General features: G+C 35.0%; 1 protein-coding gene across 8 annotated transcripts in view; it reads right to left on the bottom strand.

Moving 5' to 3' along the window:
- The window catches only part of LOC106025187 (uncharacterized), a 58,229-nt gene extending 45,527 nt beyond the window's left edge, over window positions 1-12,702 (bottom strand). For 3 of the 8 annotated variants that reach the window (XR_001198773.3, XR_010046920.1, XR_010046919.1), the window contains exons 1-3: window positions 12,054-12,702; window positions 8,785-8,906; window positions 7,299-7,360 (exon numbers count right to left, since the gene is read on the bottom strand). Coding sequence is in view for 3 of the 8 variants with exons in the window: in XM_013141269.3 (XP_012996723.2) it covers window positions 7,299-7,360; window positions 12,054-12,681 (690 nt within the window). In the remaining 5 variants the exon portion in view is untranslated. The remainder of the gene's footprint in view (window positions 1-7,298; window positions 7,361-8,784; window positions 8,907-12,053) is intronic. The other 5 variants (XR_001198772.3, XM_013141269.3, XM_013141271.3 and 2 more) reach the window with 2 other exon arrangements.

Raw genomic sequence — 12,702 nt, 5'->3', positions numbered from 1 at the left:
AGATTCCATATATATATATATCTCCTATCTTTTATCCAGGTCACTTTTAAGAATAAGAGCTATTTTAATATCTCATGCTGCTTATATCATATGATCATAACCACAGAAGACTAAGGATGGATCCATACTAAATAATAAAAGAAAAGTTCCCTTAAATTTAGTACCTGACTCAAAAAAAGTAGAGTTATAATACTGATTACAGCTGGAAGGATCACTGGGCCCATTTCATTAGTCCTATATTTCTGTACAAAGAAAGAAAGAAAGAAAGAAAGAAAGAAAGAAAGAAAGAAAGAAAGACAGACAGACATTGTCTTATCTTTTGTTAAGATGCTGAAGTCAGTATATATGATAGGAACTCAGAGTAAAAATTTTCCTTGAAAAATCTTTCCCATGGGTTTCTCCAAAACAGCATATATGGTTTCATACAACACTAAATCTCAGCAAACAGAACTTAGTATAGATACCAGGATTTGGTGGAAACCAATTCATTTCTTCTATTTAGCACTGTGTAAATAACTGCATTTTTAGGGACCATGTACTAAAAAAAGGATAGTTTTTCAAAATATCTTTTTTCTACTAAGTGCAATTAAAGGAGCATTTTTCTTAATATTACTGAATTATTCTACACTTGAGCCAGTTTTAAAAACTGCACACAACAAAACTAGAGTTTATGAATTCAGAGACTATTGCAATATATCCTTGAATGTCAATTCTGTGTTAACACTTGGAAAATTTTCCTAAGTAATGATCAACACGTTTTCTACAGCATATGTATATTATTTACTCTCTAGTATATGGGTATTATTTATTCTGTATTATGTGCTTTTATTCCTTTACACAGAAATTGTCAGAAAGAAAGCATTTTAAAAAAGTATTTCTCTTAAATAAAAATAAAATCTAGATTGCAGAAAAACGTTTTCTTATATCCGACTACAAGAGGGTCTATGTTTTAAAATAATGCATGTAGTTAATGCAAAAATACTACAAGAATGTCAGACATTCTCCTTGCCTCTCCCTCCATGAAATCAATTCTAGTCTTATAAAGAAACAGTTGATGTAATTAACATATTATCCACAATTTCATTCCTGGGCATTTGTCCCAAGAAAGTTAAAACATATTCACACAAAAACCTCCACATGAATGTTTACAGCGATTTTATTTGTAATAGTAAAGCATCAGAAACAACCTTGAAGTCCCAATTAATGAATGGTTAAACAAACTGGTACTGCCATAGCACGGACTGCTACTCAGCAAAGCAAGAACTACTGACACACATGGGCTGAGTCTCTAGAAATCAATGCTGGAGCGCCGGGGAGAAGCAAAAACACTTGCCAAAGTTTTTGGCTCAGATTTCATTTATATAACAGTCTAGAAAGGATGAAATTATAGAAATGGATAACTGATTGCTAAGGTAAAGAAAGCAATGAAAAGGAGACAAATATATGTGGCTATGAAAGAGCAATATAAGAGATGCTTGTAGTGATGAAAATGCTTCCTCTCCTGATTACGACAATATCAACATTCAGGTTGTAATGCTAAACTATACACGGCAAGATGTTACTACTGGGGCAAACTGTGTACAAGATTCAAGGACCTCTATATTATTTTGTACTACTATATGTTAATCTGTAATTTTCTCAAAATATAATTTAATTATAAAAATGAAGAAAATATTATAACCTAATACTGTTACTTTGCCATATTGAGATCCATAATTCAGAATCCATCATGGCATTTGGATTATGCATACAAACCATGGAAGCAGATGAAGTACAAACTGAATCATTCACGCAATGAGTCACAGCAGTTTCTGGGCTTTGGACATTTGTGAATCTCTCCAGTTCCCGCTAAAGGCCACTTCTGGCCAGGCATACACCTTAATAGTCCACAAAACAAGGGATGGATGCCTCCTGTACAGAAGAATCTTTCCTTTTTCCAACAGCTGTCACAAAGCCCACGACAAGGAATTTCCCAATGGTAATGTAATCAGTCATTACTTAGTCTACCCAAAAGAAGAAACTCCATGAAAAGACCTGGACATCAGCCTTTTCATCAATCAAATGTAACAATACATAGTAAATGCTCTGCTAGTTAAGGTAATATATTTTGCTAAAATATAGAGAATTAAAATATACAGAGGGATAACTTCCAAGTCTTCTCTCATGAATATAATTAAGAGCTGCATTAGAAAGTGGGGAGTGGAAGTAAAAAATTAAGATATGTTAGGTATATGTACCAACTCCCAGGATTAATATAATCATTATGTACTGAAAACATGTACTAATCAAAATAAAAATTTGAAAACTAATTTTTAAAATTCCTCTAGTGATATCTGATTGCTCAAAAGATTATTATGATAAAAAGACTTTAAAACTTTTTCAAGAATGAATATTTATTTGGACCAACAAAGACATTTTAGAAAAAGAGTCAACATAATTTTTTATTTTTCCTATACTTTGATTAAAACAGAAAATATACAGTCATACTGTAAAGCAGTAAGTATGTTCAATAAAGCTGATGATCAAAAAGAGCCTAACCTTCTTCTGTGTGACAACTGAAAATTTTAATTGAAAAAATACTGTACTCTATAAACAGGACCATCTGAAACAGGTTTAAATCACTTGAGCACTTAATTTTCCCATATTCTTTGTATCTAGATTGAAATAGATCTCAGAAAAGTCCAGAGACTGATGGCTGAATCTAAAAGAAAAAGTCATTTAGTTGTTATGGTCATTGTCAGCTTCAGTCCTTACTATCTTAAATTTCACTAATTGTACTTAACTTTACCATGCTGCTTTATGCCTGGGAGAAGACAAATCACTAGTCAATTATGTACACTAATTACAAATGCTACCTTTAGGAGGCGTTTTAATAACTTAGCAATACAGTGAAGTGTTTCTTCTAACTGCTTACTTTAAAGCACTGTTGATTACAAAAATGTTAGCCAGGATACACTGAACATTTGCAAATACTTAAAGTACACATCTGTACAGTCCAAAGAAACTTTTTTGCTCCCCAAAAGTAGAGAAACCATTTTACAATTGGTTGAGGTCACTGGAAAATAAAATTATATGCTAATTTGTTGCTATATTAAATCATCATAGAAGGTCAGACAAGTCATAGCAAACTGAATTCTGAAAAAAATCAACTAAGTAGATTGGTATGTACCATATCTAAGTAAATGATTTATTTTAGTATAAGAAACAGTTTAAAAGGTAGGTCTCCTTTTCAAAAACAAATATTTTTAACAACCCCAGGTACTAACCTGGGTAATTTAAAAATATTGTATATGAAGAGATTTTCCCCCCTCCAAAACAAAAACAAAAACAAAACATAACACAACACAACAACAACAACAACAAAAAAAAAAACAACAGGGCAGGGTAAAATTTTTTTAAGAGGAGAAAAGAAAAGGGCATAGTATAAAAAAGAGAGTAATTTTCAAAAAGACCCTTATCTATACATTTCTTAAATTTAACACATGAATAGTTCTCATGTTCTATAAAATGAACACAGGTTCAAACTAAATGATAGTTTAGTCATGAGGTGGTAACTACAACATTTTTAAAATTTCATTTCAAAATAAACTAAACAATTACAGGTGTTTTTTTTTTTCTTAGCATAGATTTGTATGAAGAAAATAGGTTTTATTTAAAAATCTACTGATGAAAAGATTTTTATTTAAAAATCTCCTGAAGGAACAAATCTCTTTTTTTCTGGAAGGCACAAGTAATTCTGTGGATATCGTATGGTTATACAGCTGTAAAAAAAATTAATGCTTGCAGAACTTGGACTAACAGTTACATATATGATAATGACATATCCTTCATATTTCTATATTTCAAAGGTCATTTTACAAAAAAGAGAAAGAACTTGGGGAGCAGCGGATAACGGAGAAATCAAATCCTAAAACATACAGAATCACAGGTGCAGTATTTTATAAAGCACTCAGTTTATTGCAGGACACAACATAAGATAAGTGACAGAGATCATCCATGTTGTACCCTTAGGCAAATTGCCAGGAAAAACATAAAACAATAATTTGGTGTTCTAGTCTACCCTTTTTGCCATTAAAAGATATATTTCCATTTTATTTCAACATTGTGAATGCCCTACTATAAGGCAGCTAGTACTCACAATGAGCCATTTGAATTTCCTTTAAATCAAAACTAATTTTTTAATTTCTAAAGGGATTTTACCTAATGATTTTATGACTATTAGTTACCATAAAATGAGTTAGGTTCCCATGAAATATCAATTTGACATCTTGTTTAAATACTTTTCTGCTATATATTACAGGATTGTTTACCCCATTTTCCCCTTACCAAGTTAGATATGGAGATACTTCATCAGGCATAAAATCTTCATACACCTCCACACATAAACACACAGTATATACTTCTTACTATCACGCTTATTTGAAGGATTTTATGTATCAGGAGCTTAAATTCATTAAAAAGGGAACAAAAGTCTGACAAAAATGAAAACAGGCACTGATGCCTAAAAAATCAGGACTTAAGTAAATTAATCTTCATTTCCACTGAAAGCAATCTGATGTCTAGAGACTAAGTTAGTCTACCATAAAATATGGCACATTAAATACTACAATGACCCACTTGAAATATCTTAATATAGTCATGATGTCATCTACAAACTACTATAGTTATAGTTGTATTTTAATATTCATTACTAGCAATTCCAAAGCAAAATACATTAAAACTGTAAAGATATTAAGTAGGTTCAAGAAAACATCAAGCAAATCAGTAGCTACTCTATGACCAAAATTAAGACTCAAAATAAGATTTGAAAAGCAGTGCTAAAACAAAGATAAAAATATTCGGTCCCTTGGTTCTCACAAGTGACACTATTATTCCTGATGGTCTGCTTATAAAACTCTGTATTTCTAGCAGCTAGCTAAAAAGAATGAAACGCTTCTTACAACCAGCTAAAAAGAAAGTCTTTACCATGTCCCTTGAAAAAGCTCATTTTCACATTACTCAGGCTTCATTATGCTAAATCAATATTCGTTTAGTCACTGGGGTTATTGACATATTTTAAAATAAAAGTATACCCTTCAGCTACTGCACTCATTACAGGTAATTTGTCTTGTCAGAGAGCAGGGAATATTATCCTAGTCTTTCAGGGGCTGACAGCCCATGGAAATACCTCCCCATGGTTACAACTGTAAATAATTTTAAGGTAAAATATTGAAAAATCAATGACTGTTTCCTGCAATCTGTCACAAACAAATCAATCATAATCTGTACTGCCAGAGAGTATGATTTGAAGGAGATGGGAGCAGATGTAATTCTTGGCTGGAATCTCTCATTTCAAAATCACTTCACATAATGGTGTCATCATTTAAACACTTAACAGTCAGTGCAACTGCCACTGCAACATCTAGCTGGACAAAACCACAAGGAGGAGGAGGAGAAAATGCCATCACTATTATGTTAACGAACATTTAATTTAAATGGTTGCTACATTAGTAAATTTCCACTGAAAACAGTTTTACCTGCCCCTTTCGCAGTTCTAAATTAATCAAGGCTGCTTTCTGTGTACTCATACCCAGGAAATTAGCCCAGGACTCAAATTAGATTCTCTGAAGAACATATGCCTTTTATTTTAAAGGCCCATTACATACAATAAATTCTGAATTAACACAACATTTGGAATGCAGGATATCCATATTTTATCTTGTAAAAAAATTCAAAAAATATTGTCATAAATGTAAAGATCATACTTTTATGACTTAAAAGTAGGCATAAAGTTCTTTGTTGCCTAGATTTTGAATTTTGTATTTTTCTTCTATTCAAATTTGTAATACTGAAACATACTTTAAAATGATCAGTAAGAAATGGTCAATTTGGCCATTTTCTACACATTCTTTCATTCTACACAAGCTATATCAGAGTGATAAAAACTAGAGTAATAACCCAAATATTCGTAGCTGGCCAAAGTCATAATACTGGTCTGCTTTACAAATGTAAACTTATCTCCAAATAATAATTTTGATACCACTATTTTTTTTCTAGACTACATCTTATGGCTTCTTTAGCTGCTTATCCCTTCAGCATAGGCATAAATAAAGAACCTACAAATTGATATATTTCCCCTTCTTGTTAACCGAAAACACTATCTGACTTGAAGATTAAAGAGTCCTTTTTCCAAAGGTTTGTGTTTTTAAATATACACTAGTTCCTTTAGTAGAAGAAATCACATTTCTTACCAATCGCCTAATTACATAATTAGACCATGAAGTCCTTTATTGTTTTATTAATATTCCTCCCCCGATATAGTTCAGGGGGCAGATATATTTGGTGACTACAAAAGTATATAATTTTTCTTAGGAAAACACATAGATATACATACCATTACATAATTTAATCTTGTATAAACATTCTTCGCCAAAGTACTTAGCCTTCTACAAAGACCAATTTATAATTTGATCTGCACTGTTACTGTGGCAACACAGCATCAAAAGATAGAAACTTTTCCGACAGGTACAAGCTGAATCTAGTTTTCCTTCTTCAAGACTCTAAGATTTCTACATTGCTAACAATAGGTTTTTGAAAATGAAAAAGCACACGGGTAAATTATCAAAGACATTGTCCAAAATAAACCAGAGTCTTCCATTCCCTGTGAATCTCTGCAACAGCTGCAAAGTACGTAATGCAGCAAGCCAACCAGCATGTAGAAAAGGAAAATATTAGCCATAGCCTAGGGTTACACTATAAGTGGGAAGCGACCTGCAGCTCTGAAGCAGAGAAAGAACCCGGGTGTGTTCTCCTGGGCTCCAGTTCAGCACAACTCCCCAGGATGGTTGGTCCCAGTCAAATTCTTGCCAGAACTAAGAAAAGAGTAGTCAGCCACCAAGTCTTCCACACAGAACGTGGCTGTGATGGACAGTAAATCATCCTGAAAAGGACACATCTCCCCAAGTGAATATAACAAAGGACTGGGAAGGAAATGAGGACAGTCCAACCACATGCTAAATGCATGCACGTCAACCACAAACTACAGTGTCACCCACTAGAACTGTGCAAGACACCATTGTAGATCTAATTCTCAGAAAGAGGCTATTTTAAGGGTGCTGAGTATGCCGAAATGGCATTTCTCTGCTCTCCCAATACAGCCCGTAGCCCTCAGAGAAGCAGCCTCAAAAACTTAGCAAAGGAAAGTAAGGTAGTCCCCAAATTCCAAATTTAAAGACATGCTGCGTACTCAACAAAATTCTATATATAATAAAGGGTACGGGTTGCCGAGGAAGGTACTCTTTTAAAAGAGAGAATATTACCTCCCTATCTTCTGAATCTCCTCCTTCCAACAGCCAGTACAGCAGCCGTGGTGAACTATGGACTGTTAAAGAGAAAAATACCAATAGTTAGCTTCGTCTCTCATACTACTTCCTTCCTTCATGGAATTATAATTTAATTACCAGTACTTCAATTGATTTTATTCCTGGATGATACATTTTCTCAGAAAGCATACTCTTTAGCTATTTCCACAAGAGAACGTTTAATACAACCTTCACAATTAATCAATCATGACCCATAACTGTTGAAAAGATGTTCTCTTCCTATTTGCAAAAGTATGAGGGATTCTTACACATCTATTATAAATAAAAAGAAAAGAGTTTTAATACGTTTTAATATCTACAATATATATGAAGTATGAATCTTAATCAGTCAGGCTGATGACACGAGAAATTAACAAATCTACATATGTTTAGATAGTCCCTATATCTATTTTTACAAAGAAAAAAATCATAAAGCTGGATCCTGTTATTTTAAATTCAACAACTCTATACAAGCTTTACAAACAAAACAAAAAACTAAGTCTAAAGATATACAAAGAGGAATCAGATTGCTTAAAGCCAGTTTCTTTATATTTGTATTGTGTGTTTTCTAATTTGCTATAATGTTTCAGCTCTTGTTTTTACATGACACTCCAATTCCTTAAGTTCTAGTCAGTAATAGGACATGTCTATTATTTATGAATAATTAAATATCACTTCATATTACATTAAAAATAACTTTAATGCCTTTGAAAGTATTTATAGAGAAGCATTTGCTCTGTTGAAGGCTACACTAACTATAGCTGCCTTGTGTAAAATTAGTCTTTCTCTTGGTCACACAATTACATTTATTACTTAACAGAATGTTAAGTGTCAATTCCAGTTCCTTGTTTTGCCCACTACACAACAGAGAATAATTCTTTTTCAGCAAAATAAATCTTTTTCACAGCTTTTTTCTTCTACATGTAGTTAACAATCCTACTCTGATTTGAGGAATGACAAATTTTGTGTATACCTGTATACTCTATCATTAAGAGTCTGGTTTCAATGAGTACTGTTGATATTCCCACTGAATTTATTTTTCAAAGAGGTAGATATTAAAAATAATTCAAAACTTTGATTTAGTATAAACATATTATTCACTTTAAATAACCATTTCATTTCTATAAATTATAACTTGATTTTTATGAAAAGCAATGAGGTTATAAATTTCACTCTCCAATGATAATGTTAAAATAAATTATTCAAGGTAATTCCAGGATAAATGATAAATAAAAATAAATAAATTATTCAGTGTATTTTTCTATTTACTGCATTCCTCTTTAATGCAGTCATAGAATTTTAATAATCAGAGGCCTCAAGTGGCATTCTCAACATTTTGCATGTAGTCCCTATTACCAATAAAAATTGTTTTTGTAAAGCCTAACCTAATACTGTTTTGGGGTTACTTCATACACAAGCACACCCACCGTGTGCAGACACTCACTTGCAGATGACCCTTGGGATGTACTAAGCAAATGTCGGCCACCATTTGGAAGAACTTCATGGTTAGAAAGTGAACTTAGTGGGAAACATCCAAATGTATTACACAGGCATCATACTTATCACCTGCACAGAAAATAGAAATGTTTCTGTTTAAGGAAACACAGAAGAATAGTAATACTTTTGTGATATTTGATGTGAATATCTAACCTAATTTTCTCTGAAGTATCACTCTCCATATTATGGCAAGTAAACAAAAGGTGTATCAAAGTATGAAATATCATTAGCTCAAGAAAAGGCTAGGAAAATGGATTGCATAAATGACAACTGCAAGAGAAAAATTATGTTCCCTTATCCTGACCAAATGTTAAGTGCACCCTTAGTAATGAAGACTCAAACTGTATTAGAATATACTGGTTTTCAATTCTGAAGCATCTAAGTTAATTTGGTAAGCTAAATTGGTGCTTAGGTATGCTACAGCTATAAAAACACTGAAAATTTATGCAGAAATAAGTTATTAGTATCATACTTCAGAGTAGTGCTGTGAAAGCAAACCACTGTCTTTATTGAACAAGGAAAACAACTCTAGATTTTACACGTTACTTGAACTGCTGCTATTCTATTAAGAAAAAGGTATTTTTATGAAACAGCTAACAAAAATAAAAAAGATGTTAAAAATACGAATGTTAACACATTGTAGAAGTTGAAGAGAAACATACTAAAATATTGAGACACTACTGACTCAAAACAGGCTATGCCATTTCACAATTCATAATCTAACAGAACACATTTGACTCAATTTATGACTACCTGATTTCATTTACTTCAACTATAGAACACTTTTAAGTTTTTGGAATTTCTAGAATGTATAAATATATTAATTATTTATATTTGAAAATGACAATAGGTAATTTATGCTCCTATTTCATCTTTCATTTCTTTTTACCTAACATATAAGATTTTAAAATAACACATAGATAATAACATAAGGACGGGGATTATGGCTGCCAGAGGAAAAAAAATTGATGGGTTGGTTGGAAGATAAATAAAGCAATTATCTCAAAATTAATCCTCTTGTTTTGCTCTCAGCAAACAAATCTAAGTAAGTCTCCCTTTGATTTTAGTTTAACGTGAAATTCTAACTAGCTAATTATCCTTGGAGTCAGGAATGCGCTGTGACTGTACCTGGCTTTTCTCTATCGTATGCCTAAGGTCTGCTCCACTTTCATTTCCTCTTTCTACGATGATGAGTTTTAATATTAAAAGAAAATACACATACATCTTAGACACACACTAATGGACAGCCAGCTTCCAGGAAATCATGAGCTACCAAGAAAAGGGAGAAATCTTAATGTGATACTTAGGTTAAAGGGTATGAGGTGCTGCATAAGCCAAGATAATATAATCAACAGCATCCATCAGGACTGCCATTTTTTTTTGCATTTGAAGATTTGAAGTAAAAAATAGTAATATTATTTTAGTGGTCATCCAGGTTATGATTCAGATCCTTAAAGAAGTATCTCCACTTGCTCATCAGTCCAAATTTACAAAACAGTACTTTGAAAGAAATACAAGTTTTCCTCTATTTCTAAAGATAAAAAAGCATTCCATAAATATTCTAGCTAGGTACTTGAGAGGTAAAAGAAATTGAGAGCCATAAAACAGTCAATGAGACCATCTTTTCCATAAAAATTAAATGACATACATTTCTCATATATTTACATATACCATTTCTTCACATTAAGTGTGCCTTCTTATATAGATTTACTTTGAACATTGATAAATGTTTGCTTAACAATGGGCTGCTCTATTTCATGCTTTTCTTTTGAAGTTAAAACCCCTTAATCCACAAAGGTAGGGTACAAAGAAAGCTGATACAAGGTAATGCCAAAAGGCCACAAGTTGTATTAGCACATGCTGGGACACTTAACATTAAAATCATTTCTCTCTAAAACTTTTGTTGCCAAACTGCTCACAAAATCTGGAAGCTCAAAGAGAGGTTTCAAGTGCAATTAAATTCTCCAAAAGCAAAACTGTACAAAAATATGCCATCCTTCTTCTGTCTCCATTTATAGACAACATTTTCTCAGGATCTTAATTAAGATAACGATGCACACCTGTGTCAACATTCTCTAGCAAGACAGCCTTATCAATCATAATCCTTTAAGTACACTCGAAAACAGCAAGGCGATATGACAGAAGCAATCTGTTGCCTTTCTTGGTGTTGGTGTTGTGTCTCTCGCACAAGAATGATGAGATCTTTACAATACAGCAGACCTACTTTTATGAGTCTTTAAAGTTTTAACTGTAAACAGCTATTACACTAAATAAACAGGAGTAACCTCTTTGGCACTTGATTGAAACAATGACAACTGTGCAGCCAAAACTTGAAGAGCAAGCTCCCCATGTCTGGGCAACACAGTTGTGGTTCTTATTTTAAAGCTCTGCATTTCAAGAGTCATGCATAACTGGATTCGTGCAGACATGACAAACCAATAAATCCCGAGGAAGCTTTAAAATGAAGTTTAATAACCCTAAATTAATAACAATCAGAGCAAACCTATCCTTAATGTAAGTTAACATGTTCAGAAATACAAATGCAAGAATAAACAAAAAAATCTTCTTAAAAAATTCTTGGAAACCTGGGATGAGAGGAAAAAAAAACCTGTCAATGAAAGTATCTCTAGCAAGTAAGCAGGTTCCCAAACGCAAACGCTGATTAATGAAAAAGAAAAAGGGAGGGGGAGGAAATGGTGAAGGGAGAGGGGAACAGATCCTCAGCACTATCAAGATAAAAACTTAAAACCTCGTGTTTACCAGTGAAATGAGAAAGCTTTCATATAAAAATGGAGAAAATCCGCCAGATGGTATCAGAATTCCTCCTGCCTGCTAATGATCAGCCCTTTCCTTTATTACACGGTTCTCTCTCAGACGCTGGACGGCCGTGGCCAGCCGAGCAGCAGAACTATCAATGTGCAAATAAAGCAGAAAATAAAGACATCCTTAAGAAATGAGTCTTAAATTTGATGTAGAGTGAAGGTGACAACCACAGCAACAGAACCATAAATTCTAAATGCTTCGGTATCTTGCAGGATTCACTCTAGTCCTTGACCCCCCAAAAAGGGGGAAAAAGAGAAAGCAGAATAAAGTAAAAACGCGGGGGGTGGAGTAGTGGGGAAAGAGGGAGAAAAGACATAGCCCTGTGGCCCGGAGAGGCAGGATTATGTAATGAGGATGTCTGCGTGACAGATTCAGATTCTCGGTGGCACCAACCTCCATGGCTCCATTTCTGAAACCGTCGTCCCGGACGAAAGCCGACAGTGATAGAACACTCGTGAACCAGGAAGACACGCCCACGCGAGCCAGCCGGCTGACAGCGACACCCACAGAGGCGGGTCACCCGGACGCTCGTGCGGCCCACGCGCGGAGCCAAGTCGCATCCTGCCTGCCCGCAAGGGGACGCAGACGTTGTTCCCGAGCGGAGGCGGGCCGGGCGGCAGGCAGGGGACCCGGCTCGGCAGCGGTTCACCTCTGCAGCGCGGACGCTCCCTCGTGGCAGGCGCGAGCCCCCGGAGGGCGGCGCACGCGGGCTGCCACCGACCGTTAGAGCGACTTGCTGCAGCGGCAGCAGGCGGAGCCCGAGGCGGGTGAGGAGGCGCTGCGCGGCCGCGGGAGGCGGGAGCCGAGACAGCAAGGCGGGGACGTTCCAGAGTGCTCCTTGCCGCGACCTGGGCCTGCGCCGAGCACAAGAGGGTGAGCCGGAGCGACCGCCAGTGGCCGGCTCCACGCTTTTCCATATTTTAGCCATCCAGGCCGCTTCGCTTCGCTCTAGTCTCTGCGGGCCCGCAACCCTCTTGGCCCGCAGGACCCGCCAATGCTGCTTCTGGCTTCCCGTCTCCATGACAATAGCGCAGGGTAATCC

The sequence above is a fragment of the Cavia porcellus genome, unplaced genomic scaffold (assembly GCF_034190915.1).
Source record: "Cavia porcellus strain 051 isolate PalLab524CR breed Dunkin Hartley unplaced genomic scaffold, mCavPor4.1 scaffold_4, whole genome shotgun sequence".
Classification (NCBI taxonomy): Eukaryota; Metazoa; Chordata; class Mammalia; order Rodentia; family Caviidae; genus Cavia; species Cavia porcellus.
Note: the sequence above shows the minus strand (reverse complement) of the source record. Positions and strands in the feature narration are given on the sequence as shown.